Below are 17,123 nucleotides of genomic sequence, written 5' to 3'. Positions count from 1 at the left end.
AAAAAAAGAAAAATAAAAAAAGACGTGTTGCACTGGCAAGGTCGGCTGTCAGGGACCTCTCCATGCGCTGAAGAGCAAAGATGTCAGTTTGATGACTATGGTGCACCTGATCCAAACCATGGTCTTTTCAATTACTTGCTACCCATCTGGAAGCTGGACAATGAATAAGGATGACAGAAGATGATGCTTTTAAGTTGTGGTGTGCTGCTGGAGAAAGTACCGAGTATACAGTGGACTGCCAAAAAGACAAACAAGTATGTCCTGGGAAAAACGCAGCCAGGGCGCTCCTTGAAGGCAAGGAGAGTGAAACTCCTACATACTTTGGGCATGTTGTTAGGAGAGGACCTTAGAAAAGGACATCATGACCGGGAAGGTCGAAGTCCGTGATGGAGGGGAAGACCCTCAACAAGGCAGACTGACACAGGGACTGTAACGGTGGGCTTGAGTGTGTCAGAGATGATGAGGATGGTCTCAGACAGGGCAGGGTTCAGATTCCCGTTCACAAGGTCACTGTGAGTCACAGTCGACTCAACGGCACTTAACACCACCCGCACCACGTGAATGCAAAAGCTGGACAATGAATAAGGACACCCAAAGGTTAACGCCAAGACGAGTGACGCTTGGGAAGCACGCTGTCGGCGAAGGATACGGACTCTGCCACGGGTTGCCTACAGAACCAGCAACTCTGTGCCGGCAGAAGGGCAGAGGCTGGCGAGACGTGGTGAAGCGGGTCAGCTAAAAACAGGAAGAGAAAGAGGAAGCCCCCTCCCAAGAGCTGGATCGACACCGCAGGTCCAACAATGGGCTCAAAAACACAGCCGTGGGGAGCTCTGGTGGCCTAATAGCAAGGAGCTGCAACTACAATCCCAGAGGCGCACGGTTCGAATCCACCAGATGCTCTGCCGGGAAAAGGAGGGACAATCTCCTCCTGTACCAGTCAGATCTGATTTGACGGTACACTCACACAAAAATAATAAATAAAAAAAAACCACAGCCGTGATTTCCAGGCGGGTGCAAGGCTGGTGTTTTGTTCTATGGTACGGTGAGTCGTGCCAGATTTTACAGAACTTAACGATAAGATGATGAGATGGACAGACACAGTGACTGTACTGCTAGGCTCAGGTGTGGTGGAGATCAGGACACCGGAGCAGGACGGGGCAAGGTTCTGATCTGCAGTTCACAGGGTGGCTGGGTCACAGTCGGCTCAACGGCACCGAACCACAAGGGGGACATACGGCAAAGCTTGGAGATCATTTTGGTTGTGAGAACTAGACAGGGGTGGGCAGGGAGTTCTAGACATCCAGTGGGTAGAGGTCAGGGTTGCTGAATCCTCACCTGCCTTGCGCAGGCAGGTCTCACAACAGAGGATACGTCAATTCCAGAAGCCAGCAACGGGGAGGCTGGGAAATCGGCTCTGGGAGGGCACAAGCACCAAAGCGAGAAGGATGCTCTCACCAGGGGAGAGACTACGAGGCGCAACATTTGCACTTTAGAGCTGAGTCTTTCCACAATGAAGTTGCTGTTGTGAGCCTTCAGGTCAGAACCCACTCATAGCCGACCCGCCAGCAGGTTTTCAGAGGCAGTAAGTTAACACGCTGCTGCAAATGACAGTTATAGCAGTCCTACACATTTCCAAGCATGGTTGTCAATTTAAAAGTGTGTGGTAATGTGTTAAATAGCACAGGAGGAGCTTGTCCATCTGTCGGCAGTGGGGCAGCTGGTGGATTCGAACCGCGTGTCTTTGGGAATGTGGTGCAGCTTCTTACCACTAGGCCACCAGGGCTCCCACCATGAGATTATGTTCCTGTATTTCTTGATACAAGGCCAAGTCACATTTCAAAATCTACTAGAAAACACTTGTTGTTATGTGCCGTCAAGTCGTTTGCAACTCATAGCGACCCTATGTACAACAGCCCTAAACTCTGTTCTGTCCTGCGCCAATCGCATTGCCTCTGACACACCCATCCCGATTACCCCAGTCACTGAATCAATCCACCTCATAGAGGGTCTTTCCCTTCTGCGCTGTCCCTCTACTCTACTCAGCATGATGTCCCTCTCCAAAGACCTGTCTCTCCTTACAACATGTCCAAAGTATGTCAGACGAAGCCCCAGAATCCTTGCCCAAGGAGTAGCCTGGTTTAACCCTCTCTAGGATGAAGCTGTTTGTTTTCTTGGCAGTCCATGGTACATTCAATACTTTTCTCCAGCACCATAGCTCAAAGGCATCAATTCTCCTTCTATCCTCCCTAGTCATTGTCTAACTCTCTGATGCATAACAAGTGATTGCAAAAACCATGGCCTGTATCAGGCAGACCTTAGTTTCCAGAGAGACACCGTTGCTCTTGAGTAATTTAGAGAGGTCCCTAACAGCAGACTTTCCCATCCACTGGCAATAAGGAACCACCTTCACCCGTGCGTGGCGTAAACATTTAATCCACTCAGCTGACTGAAAGACTGGTGCTTTGATTCCACGTGGCAGCACCTCAGAATAAAGCCCTGGTGACCTACTTCCACTAAACCGACCACCAGAAACCCAGTGGCTCCGAGTTCTACCTGGACACACGTGGGATCACTACGAAGGGCATCAACTTGAGGACAGCTGAGTTTGGTTGTTTTCTGGTACACAGAGTTGGACTAAGATGAAGTAGGAAGAAAGGCCTGGCAATCTGGTTCTACAAAATCAACTAGCGAAAACTTTACCGTTCATAAAGGTTCAATCACATTCACCACAGATGGGGGTACCAGGAATTACTGGTGACCCAACGGCACCTAACAGTAGTTGGTTACGGTACTGAGACCCAAATCCACTGCCACTGGAGGTGATTCTGACTCACAGCAACCTGAAAGCAAAGAACAAAACTTCTCCCTAGGAGCCCCAAACCTGCGAGCTTTGTGGAGGTGGCTTCCTCCTGCAAGAGCAGTGGATGGGCTTGAACTGCTGACCTTCTGGTTAGCAGCCAAGTGCTTTCACCACTGCACCACGAGGATTCCCATTACGGGGACCCTGAAATGAAAACAGCACAAGGTCTGTAAAACAAGACTCGGGCCGGTATCATTAATGAGGCTGCAAACGAGAACTATTCAACAGCCAGCTGTGAACCTGAGTTCCGAGGCTCAGTTTGGTCATTCTGTGGCGAGCAGAGTACATTTTCCATGGAGACAGAAGCAGGGGGAGGGGAGAGAAGAATCTGACCCTGCAAAGAGGCAAGCAGCCCTGCTGGCCTAGAGTTGGGCTACTAAATAAAACGTCAGGGGTTCTAATCCACCAGCTGCACTGAAGGAGAAACACCCTGCAGTCACACTGAAGGAGAAACACCCTGCAGTCACACTGAAGGAGAAACACCTTGCAGTCACAGTCTCTTGTGTTAAGAGATTACAGGCTTGGCTCCCTGGTGGAGATTTGATGAACAAGGACCACTGCCCAGGCCCCAGCACTGTGGGCTGGGTGGGTCATTCTGTGGACCCCCCTCCCACCCAAGCCAGGACAGTACCTGAGACTTCTCCACGGAGGCCGTGTGCTTGTCGCACATGGGGCTGATCTCCATGCCCCGCTCCCGCTCCCAGTCCCCCTGCTGGAAGAACTCGGCCATGATGCGGTCAGTCCACTGGCGGTACAGCTCCAGCGGCTTGGTGGGGTTGCTGAGGTCGGCGCAGTGCACCATGTTCCGGAGGACCTGCGGGATTGGGGGTCAGGGGGCTTCAGAGGCTGTGTCCCCGTAAAGAGAGGGAGTGGGGAGACGAGGGGGAGTGGGGGCAAAGGGATGGGTGGAAGGGGGAAACTGGAGGAGATGACCAGAAATGAGGGATTATGGGAGGAGAAGGGGAGCAGAGATAAAGAGAGGAGATGGAGAACCAGGATAGACTGAGGACTGGCCAGCACAGCTAACAGGTCAAAGGGAGGCAAAGAGGGTCTAGTCCTCTTATCAAGGAGGGAGGGGCTCCACCTGAATTCGGTCGGAGTAGTTGTCCAGAAGGAGGACCCCCGAGCTGGTCACTTTCTTGGTCTCCACCATCGTTTTCAAGTCAGCCAGGAGGGTCATGTGCTTGGACATATCGGTTGCCAGCACCTGGGGGCAAAGGGGCGGGGTCACGGGGGCTTCCGGACCCGCCCCCGTGCAGAAGCCACCGCCCCTAACGGCTGCCTCCCCACCATGCCCTACCCGGGGGGCGTGGTAAGCCACTGCTCTAGCCAATCAGGCACCGCGAGGGGCAAGGTAACATATTTGCCCCGCCCCCCATGCCCACACCCCTCCCGCAGGCCACGCCCACCATGTCGATGACCATCTTGCGCAGACTCTGCCGCTGGCGCTTGGTGAGGTTCTGGAAGATGTCGCAGTTGTCGTCCTGCAGCAGCTTGAAGCCCACGGCCAGGTGGTGGTTCTCGAGCACCGACTCGTCGTTGTACATGAGCGCCAGCTCCGAATCTGCGGCCCAGGCCCGCGGTCAGGGGCGGGCCCACCGGCAGGCCGGCCCCGCAGCCCCGCCAGCTCCGCCCCCCGCGAGGGCCACTCACTGGTGTTGATGAGGAACTGGTTGGAGACCCCTGGGTGGTCCACGTCGTGGATGGCGGCCGCGAAGAGGGCGGCGAGGATCTCCAGGTCCGTGAACACAGCCTGGGGGCGGTGAGAAAGGTCAGCGATGAGGGACAGAGAGATGGGTCCATGGAAGAGGAAGGGGTCGTTTCCAGCTCCTTGCTATTGTGAACAAAGCCGCGATAAACATGGGTGTGCATAGTATCTGCTTGGGTGGCAGGATGGAGAAGCTGTGGTATATTCACACAATGGAATACTAAGCTGCATTGAAAAACAAGGAACTCGAAATAGTGTTCAAAATGGGTGACCCTGGAGGACATTATGCTGAGTGAAATATCTCAGCCACAAAAGGACAAATACTGCATAGTGCCATTGTTGTAAAACAGGACTGACATTGGGGTTGGGGGGAGACTGAGAAAGATGGGTTCAATAATGTAAACTGCATTGAATCAGATGAGGGAGAAAACTGTTTAAAAGGGATATGTGATTAGGTATTTTTGTCATGACAGGAGTCCAGAACAAAGGCTGCACAGTGGAGTGGACCTGAGGGGAGGGACTGTAAAACAATGAAAGAATTTTTCTTTTACTTTTCAAAGAGTATACTGGGAGGGGTGGGGAAGGGTGGGCAGGGAGAAAAGTACAACAATGAATGAATGGAAATCCAATTTATTAAAATTAATAATATAAACAAATTAGAAAGAAAAAAAAAGAGAAAGGGGTCAAGAGACACAGAGTTAAAGAGAGGTCAGCGAGATGGGGGTCAAGGAAGAAGGAGGGTGTCAGGGAGATGGTGGGCCAAGTCAGACAGTCATGAGATCAGAAAGATAAAAAGCATCAGACTGGGGAGAGAGAGGGGCTGGGAGACACAGGAGGCAGGGTGGGGCTGGGAGGGGCCGGGCAGGCTGCTCACGTCCAGGGCGGGTGTAGCCAGAAGCACGTGGGTGGACTGCAGGACATCAGCGGCGTGCAGGCTGTTGTGGTAAGCCACATCCGCGTGGTAGTGGTCTTCCAGCGTCAGCATGTACGTCACCATGGTGTCCACCGGGATGCGGAACTTCTTCAGCAGGTCCCGCTCCTGTGGACAAAGGCAGGGCGGTGAGCCCGCTGGCCCTCAGCCGCTGGCCCTAACCCCCTCCAGGCCGGGCTCTCTCCCCTCCCGGAGCCCCCACCTGAAATATCGTGTACATGATACAGCTGAGGGAGCGGCCTCCCGCGTAGTCCGACACGCAGAAGATGTTCAGGCCCCACTTGTTCAGGTTCTCGAGTTCCTGGAGGGGACAGACCACAGAGGTCAGGAGCCTCCGAGCCCTGGAGGAGGACAGCTGGCCTTCTAGATCCTTTCTGAGGGCACGGAGCTCTTGACGCTGGCCCAGTAGCACCAAACACACCAGTGGTGCCTTTCCAGGCTGGCCAAGACCACAGTGACCCCAGCTGCTGTCTACTGAGTGATATAACCCAGCCAGCACTGCAGTGAGCATGTGAGCTCATTTGGCACGTGAAGCGATGAAGGGTCACTGACGTGAAGTGACTTTACCCAAGATCTCCTGGCACAGCGCGGAAGAAAGTAACAGGGTTCTATCTTCTAAGTCTTCCCAGATTCCCAAGCTGATTCCAACTCCTGAACAACTCCATGTGGCGAGGGGAGAAGTGTCCGCCATAGAATTTTCCAAGGCTGATTTTTCCACAAAGTAGATCTCTGGGTGGACTTGAACCACTAACCTTTGAGTCAGCACTACCTAGGGACTGCTAGTGGTTACTGTTGCTGGGTGTCATCAAATCGATCTCAACTCCTAGTGATGCCAAAGCATGAGCAAAACTGCCTTGTAGAGTTTTGTAGGCTCTGGGGCCCTGGTTGTAAGGAGGTGCCGTGCCATCCCAAAGGCACACGGCTCGAGTCCATCAGCTGCTCTGTGGGAGAAAGATAGGCGCTCTCCTCATGTATGATTTTTGCCTCTGAAAACCCACTAGAGACGGTAGGCATATGCGTTGGTTCCGACTTGATGGCACACAACAAAAACAATCTTTAAAGAAGCAGATGGCCAGGTCTTACGCCCACAGAACCACTCAATGGATTCAAACCTCCAACCTTTCAGCTTGCAGTCACTAGGGCTCCTTCCCTGGCACATAGGAGGTGCTCAATAAACATGGTTAACCGACTACAGGACTCGCCAGTACCAGGCTGCCAAAGGGCTGCAGTATTTTGGCTGGGTGAGCCGAGCCAGACAGTGGCTAGGAGATGCCCCAACTCAGGAAGGGCTCGCTGGGCTCATTTTACAAATGATGCTTCAACACAGAATCTCCCAGCAGAACCCGGAGTTGAAGGCAAGTCTGACTTGTAGTGGCTGCTGGTGGTGGGGGGAGTTCTGTCCAGATCTCCTTCACCCCCAGCCACTGGGAGAGGTGGGCGCTAAGGTCTACAGCTACCCCTGCCCCAACACAAGCTAGGTGGAGGTGATACCATCTACCCCAAGGAAGTAGAAGAGAGATGGACTTGACAGCAACAGGTTAGGGGCTTCTTTGAGGTTCAGCTTTTTAATGTTCTGGAAGGCTTTTGAGAACTTCCTGAGTTCGGGCATCTCCCAGCCACTGTCTGACTCGGTGGAAGCGCTCTGTTGGGCCAGGCTGAGGTCAGGGTCAAGCTGAGCCCACCTCCTTGTTCCCCTCCTTTGTAACCAGCTCCCACCATTCCTCTCTCTCTTCCTAATTAAGCAGCTAGCCTATCCTCAGCGCAGGGAACCCCCATCCTTCCAAGAAACCGTGACTCCTCCTCCCCAGCCCAGTGCTGCACCCCCACCCCCGCTCCCTGGCACCCCCACCCACTTGGGCCAAGAGCTCCTCTTGATCAGTCTTCACCCCAAAACGGGGGATGCTGGCGTTGTCAAGGCTGCTGCCATGCGTCAGTTTTTTGACACCCGTGATCTGAGACATGGGCTGCAAGTGGGGTACAGGGGGTGGTGGCTGCTGGGGGGGCCGCCGCTGCCAGGGCGTCGCAGGCTGGTCCCGCTCCTTCATCGTGGGTGATGGGATCTCTACTTCGTTCTGTTTGTCTGTGGGGACAGAGATTGGGGTGGGGTGAACACAAGCCTCGAGTGAGGGCTTCTCCTCTGGTGCTCAGCCCCACCGCTCCCAAGACCTCACCGGGGAGAAGCGCCCCATTCTGGGCAGCACGCCGCTGTCCGCTCAGAGCCTGGAAGCTGTGCACATGATAGGGACTCTTCCGGGATGTGGTGGGCTGGGCTAGGGGCCCTGGGGCTGGCCCTGGGCTGTGGAGAGGCCCTGCTCTTGGGAGGGAGGGGATGTGAGTAGTCAGGGAGCAGGGTGAAGGTACTGGGGGCTGCCTCTGTTTGTCCTTGATGGCCAGAGATCCCCCAGAAGGGTTCAGCTTGCTGGTGTGGGGCGGCAGCGCTGGGAGGAGGGAGAAGGGCGGGGTGGTGTCTGGCTCCATGGGCCCCCACCACCCAGACACCACGGCTGGCTTGGGGACCAGCCCCAGAAGCACCTTTCCTGAGCTTTCTTGGGCTTCTAAAGACCAGACAGGGCCACCTATTGTGACCTGGGACTGCTAACTGGTAGCAGTGGCTAACGGAGCTCATTTGCATGCCATGCTGTCATTGGCTGGATCTTTAGAATTTTGGGCACACCACATTCCCCTGGGGCTGGGAACCTGGAAACCGTAAACCATTCTCTTTGAAATAGGGAGTGTCTTCTTGAATTAGGGGCTTCAGAGCCCTGGTGGTATAATCCCTAACATGCCAGGCTGCTAACAGAGAAGTTGCCGGTTCAAATCCACTAGCTACTTCACAGGAGAAAGATGGGCTGTTTCTTTCCAGAGAGGTTTATAGGCTCAGAAACCCAGTGAGGCTCACCACACATCTGAACCAACGCAAGGGGTTCAGTGTGGTTCTGCTGATAAAGAATGCTATACCCGCTCTGGTGGTCTAGCTCTTAACATGTTACACAGCGAAAGGTCAGGGGTTCAAATCTACCAGCATCTTCAAGGGAGAAAGAGGAGGCCATCTCCTTGGGATTTACAGCCTCAGAAACCCGACGGAAGGAACCCACTCAGGGTGGCTCAGTGGTTAAGGGCTCGCCTGCAACCCAAAAGGTCAGCAGTTTGAACCCACCACCCAGTCCTTGATGTTAGGAAGCTGTGGCGGCCAGTCAGCTTCTAGAAAGGAAAACCCTTGGGGAAGGTCCACTTTGTCCTTCAGGGTTAATACGAGCTGACGGATGTGCTGGCAGTGCTTTGGTTTTTAGAGGATAAACTCGGTCATAAAGGGTAGATTATTCTGAGGTTAGGGCAGACCCTCAGCTTAAGTGCTCTTGGGTACAGAGCTGGAATGACTTTGAGGTGCCCTTGAACTCAGGAGTTCCTATTCAAATCTCGGGGAGAATCTGATATTTGGGGGTTCAACTGAAATTGGAAATGTTCCTGAGTTTGGTTATCTAAAATTTAAGGTCCTCTGAATTTTGGGTGTCAATCCAAACTTGGGACTCTTGCATTTGGGTCTTCCTCTCCTCTGACATTCCCCCTCTCTCAGCACAGGGTCTCTCAGGATGGACACAGTGACTCTCACAATGGGGCTGCTATCTCAGAGGTTTCAGGGATGGCGCAGGAGAGGGCAGGGTTCGGATCTGTTGTTCACAGAGTTGCTATTAGGCGTCACTGATCTGACTGCATCTAACAACAACAACAACAGTAACACTGCAGGGAGGCCTTCCAGGTTGGAGAGTGGATCCCTGGTGGCACCGTGGTCAAGCATTCGAGTGGCTCCCAACCAAAAGATCAACATTTTGAAGCATCAGCCAAGTGGGAGAAAAGCAGTGACCCCCTGGTTTTGTACAGATCAAAGCCCTGGAGATCCCACGGGCCAGTTCTGCTCTAACTGTGACCCTGTGAGTTGGAATCGACGTGACAGCCGACTCGGGTTCAGCTTGGAGGACTTTTTAATGTTCCAGAGGGCTCTTGCTCTCTAAGGCTTGAGAGCCATATAGAGTTTGGGGCATCTCTTTTGAATTTGAAAGTCTACTGAATTTGGTGGGGGCAAGCCAAGTAGACTTGATGAAATGCTGGGTTCTCCTGAGTTTGGGATCTCTTCAGTTTGGGAATTCTCCAACAGAAACTCCAATAGTTTAGGGTCATAAACAGTTTCACTGAGTTCAGGGTTTCCCTGGGGCTTCAGGAGTTTTCCTCAGCTCGGCGAGATTTTAAACGTGCCCCCCCCCCCCAGAGAGGACTGTGACTCATCTTGACCCCTCCATACGTTTCTGAGGCTGTCACTGTTATGGGAATGGCCCATCTTTCTTCCACAGAGCAGCTGGTGCCTTTCAGCTAGGAGCTCCACATTCTGTACACTTCTTATTTAAATGTAGGGGGTTCTAGAAAAGTTGGGGTCTTGGAGTTTGGAGGCATCATGAATATGGGAGCTCTCGCACTTGGCGACTCTGACCTTTGGGGAGTTGTGAGGAAATGTAGGCAGGGGGGTCCACACTGCGGGGCAGTCCTCTCCAGCTCAGGGCTGCCCCTCACCCCAGGCTGCCTGTCACTCTGTCACTCACCCAGGAACGTCGTAGAGATGTACTCAGAGACCTGGTTGCCAGACCTGCTCATCTCTGACAGGTGTGTGAGCTCACGGTTTAACATCCTCTTGAACTAAAGTGAAGTGAAAGATAAAAGAAAGAACGGGTGCCGGAAAAGTCAGATCTGAGGGGCAGTGTCAGCCCTCTCAGGATTCTCCTCAAGACTTAATGAGTCCCCTCTTTCCCGGCCAAACTGTCGGAGGGGACGGGAAAGCCTCTCCTTTTCTCCCCTGCTTTGGGTGGGGGTTCCCAGGCTTGGGGAGTTGGGAATCCAGCATCTCCCCGCCCTGCCTGAAAAAAAGAGGGGCTCCCTTGGCAAGGAGGAGCCAGAGGGGCACCTGTGGAGAGGAGGGGCGCCTGTGTAACGGGGAGCCAATGGGGTATCCGGAGACTCTCGTCACCATGGTGATGGGAGTCTCCTTAGCAACTCCCCCTCCAACCAGCTGCTGAGTTGGGGGGAAGGAGGGCAGGCCAAAGGCCTCTTAACCCTTGCCTTCCCAGAGCTACCCCGACCCAGGTCTTCCCAGACATGGACCCCCAATCCCTGGGGGTTCTGGCTCTCAGCCCATTTTGGAGGGAAACGCTCTTACCAAGCTCTGGTGAGAGGAGCTTTGGCTGGGACACAGATAGTGAGTTGAGGAAATCCCAGACTAGGGGCGGGGGTCCCACCATAGCCCCCCCAATGTCAGGGAGGTAGACTGATGCACAGGCAAGTGGGGTATAACCAAGACTGGGCCTGGGGACCACTCCTGACCCCCTCCCAATGCCACTTCACACCAGCCTCTGCTGTGACATTGTGCAGAAAGGAGAAAGGGCATCGGCTCCCCACCCCCCAGCTCTGGCGACGCACCCCCAAAGCAGAAGCTGAGAGCTCAGGGAGGCAACAAGGGTGCTCAGCAGCCTGTGTACCACACACCATGATGGGGTGCTCACTGCTCCTAGCACTGTCCAGAGACCCCCCAGGCGGGCAGACAAGACAGATAGACAGACACACACCCACCCCTGCACACAGCCTCAGATCCTGTTTAACACAACCCTACACAGCCCCACACACCCTAAAATGCACACATAAAGGCCACCACTGACACCTGGGGTCACATGCCCCAGAAACATCACGCAGCTGTGGGCTCCCAAACATGGCCCAACACACTGCACAGTGACAGCCACATGATCTCGGGGCCCTGGGCACTCCAGACCCAGGCCAGGCACCAGGCCGTCAGGGGACATACCACTGCAGACAGGGGCACACCCAGCAAGACACCCACACCCTTGGGGAGCCACACACCCCAGTCATTCGCCACCACCATCCATGCCCAGCCCAGGACCACACACAGACCCCCATCCCCAGGCCACACACGTGCATAGCTGCACACACAAGCCCAGATGGGGCCGTGAGGGCCTGGGAGGGGTTTCCTGCCCACCATCCCACCCCCACCCCCAGCTGTGTTCCCCCTACCTGGTCCCACCAGCCCACCAGCCATGGCTTGGAGCAGGTCTCGCAGAAAAAATCTACCAAGGGCATCTTGGAGCCTTAGCCCCGCTCGGGCCGCTGCACGCAGAAGCTGGGCTTGAGGAGTCCTGGGGTTAACAGCTAGGGGAGGGGTGCTGGGCAGGTGGGCAGTGGAAGGGGAGCCGCGGAGGGGCCTGGGCCGGCCCAGCAGGGCTGGGGGCTCCCTTCCCCTCCGCGCTCCCGGAGGCAGCCCTGGTTACATGGTCTGCCAGCCCCTGGCCCTGGTCGGCCCCCCCTCGGCAGCAGCTGGAGGCGGCCGGGGGCTCCCTGCCCATGGGGAGCAGGGTGGAGGTCCCGGGAGGGAGGCTGCGAGGCCTGAGGCCCTGTGTGTGCGCCTGTATGTGTGTGTGCGCGCTCGCGTTCACTGCAGCACTGGCAGGCTGCATGGATGTCAGGTGGTGCTGGGGGGGGCGTTAAAGGGGCATCAGAGCCCACGGCTGTGGCCGGGAGCTGGGCAGGACGGCTGGGGGATGGGCAGGAAGGCACTGACATGTCCCCCTCTGTGGACACCCCAGAGACACACACACACACACTCCATGCTCACACACAACACCCTGAGAGATCTTCCACTGACCCACATAGATGCACCTCGATGCCTGACATGTTCTCGCACCCCCCCAAAGGCTGTCAGCCCTCCACTTAACACACGCCTGGAGCTACAGTCACAAAGGACAATAATGCCTGATGGCTGTAAAGATAACACCATCACACCCACAGAGACACAGCCACCTTCTGACACACCCTCCAAGATACACACCCACAGCAGACACACGTGGATAGAGCTAAGAGCAAACAAGGATTACACACACACATTTCCAAACTCCTTGCACGCGCGCGCGCACACACACACACACATACACTCTGACAAGTCCATTGGGAATACCGACACAGATGCACAAACACACACCCTCAGACTCACATCCAGAGGGTCCCCGCCACACCCTCATGCGCACTTATCCTCAGACACATGGTCCCCAGAGACACCTCCACCTGCAGAGGAGCACGTCCCCAAAGACACCCAGACACCTCCTTCCATCCACAAACAGCACCCCCAACAGCGACACCCCCTCCATCTGCAGACATACGCATCTCAGCACAGACACCCCACTGACACACTCATCTCTCGACAGGCATCCACCCACGAGGGCTGCCACCACGTAGCGCAGCCCCGGGAAGTCTTGCTCACCCCATCTGCTCTCTGAGTGGTGCCCCCTCGAGCTGTGCAGTGCACATCCTGCACAGCTGTACTCGGAAAGTCCTGCAAGGGCATCCGGCCACAGACACGAGAACGCACTCAAGAGTCACAACTCACATCTGACCCGGCTGACTGACACTTGTGGACACACCCGGACTTCCAGGATGACCCTGAAGGATTGACTGTGCAAACCCATCCCTCCTCCACCTCTTGGACCCTCTGATCACACCCCAGGCACTGCCAACACATGCCCAGCAGGCTGACACCCGCACTCTGTCACCCATACATACCTGCCGACCATCACCACGCGCACAGAACACCCAGCAGAGATGGTCACTGTGGGGAGACACACAAACTCCAGGGCAGGCACGTGTGTACACACGTACGTACACACACACACACACACACACACACATACACACACATCCAGGCTCCTAGGTCTGCAAGAAGTCTAAGTTTGCAGAGACTGCACTTCTAATGGCTTAGTCTGGAGAGCGCTGTGCTAGTGGACCAGAGGCTGTGCCTCTCTGGAGGTTCGAATCCACCAGCGGCTCAGTCAAAGAAGCAGGGGTAATCTCCCCATGCAACTTATAACATTAAAAAACCCCTGCAGGGGCAGCTGAGTCCATTTCCACCTCTCAGCAGGAGTGGTAGTTCCGACAGTCCTGAGGCCCCGCCCCTGCCGCCTCTGGCCCCGCCCCTGCCGCGTCTGGCCCCGCCCCGGCCCCGCCCCCTGGCTCACCTTGTGCGAGGCCATCTCGCTGACTGAGCGGTATGTCTGCATGGTCTCCAGCTGCTCCAGACACCAGTCCAGCTCCTCCAGCGTCTCCCGGGCCAACTGCTGACATGTCTCCTCTGTGGAAAGGGTGGTCAGGCTGGGACCGGGGATCCTCAGAGGCCCGGACCTGGGGTGATGGGGACCCCCAGGTGCATGGGGTGCTGGAGAAGAGGGTGGGCCAGCCATGCAGTGAGGTCCTCCCCCACTGGGGCAGCAGTAGGGGCCCTTTGCAATGCTCTGTGTTCAGCTACCTGACAGTGTGGCCTTGCAGGTGGGGGGTGGGCCGCCCAGCGGTGACCGCCTGTAGAGAAATGGGCCCTAGTGTCAGCCCAGGCCCCCCACATCCTTGCCTCCCATCCCCCATGGCATCCCTCCAAACGTCCAGGAACAGTGCCAGTTTCCCGGCACTCCTGAGTTCCAAGCCTGCTGCTATGTACTGTACTGGCCGACTCCTACTGCACCCAGGAACCCATTTTACAGATGAGGAAACTGAGGCAGGTGATAAAGTCTCTTCAAGGCCACATGGCTGATCAGTGCCAGGTTCCGGGAGGCCAAAGTGTCCATTCTCTTGACTTCCAGCCCTCTATTCCTTGAGCCTACTGAGAACTGACCGCACACTTCCTCTCTGAGGGGCCAGCAGCTCTCAACCACCCCGCCACCCACCCTCCGGCCTCCAAATAGGTGCTAGCAACGTTCTAGCTCTTTCTACATATCCTTTCCTCGACTGCTCCTATCTGTTCTCTAAGGGCAGAGCTACTACTCTTTGCCTCAGGTGTGAGCTGACTCGCAGCACACCTACCGCTGGGTTTCCGAGGCTGGAAGGTGCATGAAGGAGACGGTCCATGTTTCTCCTGCTGAGCTGCTAGTGTGGATTTGAACCGCCAGAGAGGTGTGACCTCTGGGTGTGCACAGTTCCCTATGGACTATGCTGCCAGAGCTTTTCCTATGATTCCCCTTACGCCGCGAGGACAGGGACGCTGCACAAAGCCATCTGCCTGGCAGACTGAACTGAGGCGGCTTGCCACCTAGGACCTCAGTGCACCCCCGTTTCTGGCTCTTTCTTTGTAAGAGCTTCTTTCTAGGTGTCAGGTTCTTGATCCACAACGGTGTACCAGCTCAGGGTGAAGCCTGACTAGAGACTCAAAGAGCGTGAGGGCTAGCTGAGTCTGAGGCCGCACAGCAGGGCTGAGGGTTGGCCCCGACGTCGAGATCACAGCAGCTGGGCTCCAGCCTCGACTTACTTGTTGCTGGGAATGGGCACATTGGTCAGGAGTGAGAAGTTGCTGCGAACACTCCGGAGACTGGCCAGCACCTGGGACAGGAAAGGGCAGTGAGGTGAGGTGTTGGCCAGAGGGGCAGCTGGGACTAGTCATTTTTCCCAAGCATAGGGGAGATCTGGGGTGGGGTCTCACCTGGGCAAAGGGCGTAACGATGAGGTCTTCAGCGTGCCTGCAAGGGGGGCAAAGACAAGCTAGGGTTACCCATTACCTGCAGGATGCCCCAGGGAGTCAGAGAAGCAGCCCTGGGGGGGCACTTACACTGCCCAGGTGTGCAGGGCTGACCTTAAAGGGCACAGTGGGTGGGGAGAGGGGTGAAGTGGGAAGATGGAGAGGGAATGAGACAGAGACAAGGTGGGCTGGACAGGCATCAGGAGCTGGACCTGGTGAGGACAGTGGGCAGACGGGTACCTGGGAGGACAGCAGGGGAGCTGCAGGTTGAGGTGGACACCTCAGGGCATGGAGATGCCACCCCGTGGGAGAGGCTGGAACTGAGCAAGTATGAGTGTGTTCAGAGAGCTCTGGTGGCCTAGCGGTTAAGAACGTGCACTGCAATCCCAAAGGCACACGGTTCAAATCTACCAGCAGCTCCACAGGAGAGAAAGGATAAACATTTTAAAATGGACGATTTATCAACAATCTGCATTATGCAGATGACACAACCCTGCTTGCCGAAACTGAAGAGGCTCTGAAGCAACTGCTGCAGAGGGTCAAGGACTGCAGCCTCCCAATATGTATTGAGGCTCAATGTCAAGAAGACAAAGATTCTCACCACTGGACCAATTGGCAGCATCAGGATGGATGGTGAAGAGATTGAGATTGTACACAGCTTTACTTTGCTTGGCTCCATAGTCAACAGTCTTGGCACCAGCAGCCAGGAAATTAAAAGGCGCATTGCCATGGGAAAGTCTGCTGTTAGGGACCTCTCCAAAGTACTGAAGAGCAATGGTGTCTCTCTGGAGACTAAGGTGCGTCTGATACAGGCCATGGTCTTCCCAATCACTTGTTATGCATCAGAGAGTTGGACAATGACCAAGGAGGATAGAAGGAGAAGTGATGCCTTTGAGCTGAAGTGCTGGAGAAGAGTATTGAGAATATCATGGACTGCTAGGAAAACAAACAGATTCGTCCTGGAAAGGGTTAAACCGGGTGGCTCCTTGGAGGCAAGGATTCTGAGGCTCCGTCTAACTTACTTTGGACATGTTGTGAGGAGAGACTGGTCCTTGGAGAAGGACATCATGCTTGGGAGGGTGGAGGGACAGCGCAGGAGGGGAAGGCCCTCTATGAGGTGGATTGATTCAGTGACTGGGATAATCGGGATGGGAGCGTCAGAGACAGTGCGATTGGCACAGGACAGAGCAGAGTTGAGGGCTGTTGTACATAGGGTCGCTATGAGTCACAAGCAACTCGACGGCACATAACAACAACACCTGAGTGTGGTCATGAGAAGGGGGGCTGCCTTGTGAGGGCTGAGAGTAGAGAGGAGACCCAGGTAAAGTGGAAACACTGAGCTGGCAGTGGGCAGGGACGGGCAAGAGTGGGGGTTATGGCCTCCTTGCTGGAGCTGACAGACGGAGGTGGGGCCTGGACAGCCTATGGGTATGGAGATATGAAGGGGGCTTACATTCTACTCTGTGGACACCTGTGGGGGGGGGACCTTCGGGAGCACAGATGGAGTGTGTGTTAGGTGTTACGAAGTGAGCCCAGGATGGGTGGCAGAAGCAGAATCTGGGGTCAGCTCACCACCCTGGGAAAGACAGGTATTAGGGGGTCGGGCATGGTGGTTGGCACTCACACTCTTGGCTAGGCCAGGTGGCTGGGGAGGTGCCTAAGGGAACAGACAGGTGAGGGGCAGGGCAGGGTGCTCACGCCTCGCTGGTGACCGACGAGTTCCGGGACATGGTCTTGGGCGACATGTCATAGTCGCTGTCCGAGCGGTAGAGGAAGGACTCGCGGCGCTGGCTGGAAGCCCCCCCAGCGTGCAGCACGAGGCCTGGGCTCGCCTGCGAGTCCAGGGGGCTGCGGCCGGGCGAAGGCGTGGGGCCATTCTCTGCTGCCTCGAAGCTGCAAGGGACAGGAAAGGGGTGGTCAGGCGTGCTGAGTCAGGGGTGCTGAGCTGGCTGGTGGTGAGGAGACCAAGAAAGAAGAAACCAAGAGAGACAGGGGCATGGGGAAACAAGGTGGGGAGCGAGCACAGTGATGGGGTGCCTGAGAGCGCCAAGCGCCGGGGACACAGCGCCTGAGCAGGACA

The 17,123-nt window shown here is 55.6% G+C and overlaps 1 protein-coding gene across 1 annotated transcript in view; it reads right to left on the bottom strand.

The window, feature by feature from the left end:
• Positions 1-17,123, bottom strand: part of PDE4A (phosphodiesterase 4A, cAMP-specific) — a 46,213-nt gene that overhangs the window by 6,638 nt on the left and 22,452 nt on the right. The window contains exons 2-14 of the mRNA XM_006898842.1: positions 16,742-16,936; positions 15,008-15,044; positions 14,837-14,907; positions 13,847-13,896; positions 13,560-13,672; positions 10,092-10,185; positions 7,353-7,579; positions 5,702-5,800; positions 5,443-5,607; positions 4,514-4,613; positions 4,270-4,424; positions 3,945-4,067; positions 3,492-3,674 (exon numbers count right to left, since the gene is read on the bottom strand). Of these exons, the coding sequence (XP_006898904.1) occupies positions 3,492-3,674; positions 3,945-4,067; positions 4,270-4,424; positions 4,514-4,613; positions 5,443-5,607; positions 5,702-5,800; positions 7,353-7,579; positions 10,092-10,185; positions 13,560-13,672; positions 13,847-13,896; positions 14,837-14,907; positions 15,008-15,044; positions 16,742-16,936 (1,612 nt within the window). The remainder of the gene's footprint in view (positions 1-3,491; positions 3,675-3,944; positions 4,068-4,269; positions 4,425-4,513; positions 4,614-5,442; positions 5,608-5,701; positions 5,801-7,352; positions 7,580-10,091; positions 10,186-13,559; positions 13,673-13,846; positions 13,897-14,836; positions 14,908-15,007; positions 15,045-16,741; positions 16,937-17,123) is intronic.

The sequence above is a fragment of the Elephantulus edwardii genome, unplaced genomic scaffold (genome assembly GCF_000299155.1).
Source record: "Elephantulus edwardii isolate Elephantulus edwardi_28Jun2011 unplaced genomic scaffold, EleEdw1.0 scaffold00237, whole genome shotgun sequence".
NCBI lineage: Eukaryota > Metazoa > Chordata > Mammalia > Macroscelidea > Macroscelididae > Elephantulus > Elephantulus edwardii.
Note: the sequence above shows the minus strand (reverse complement) of the source record. Positions and strands in the feature narration are given on the sequence as shown.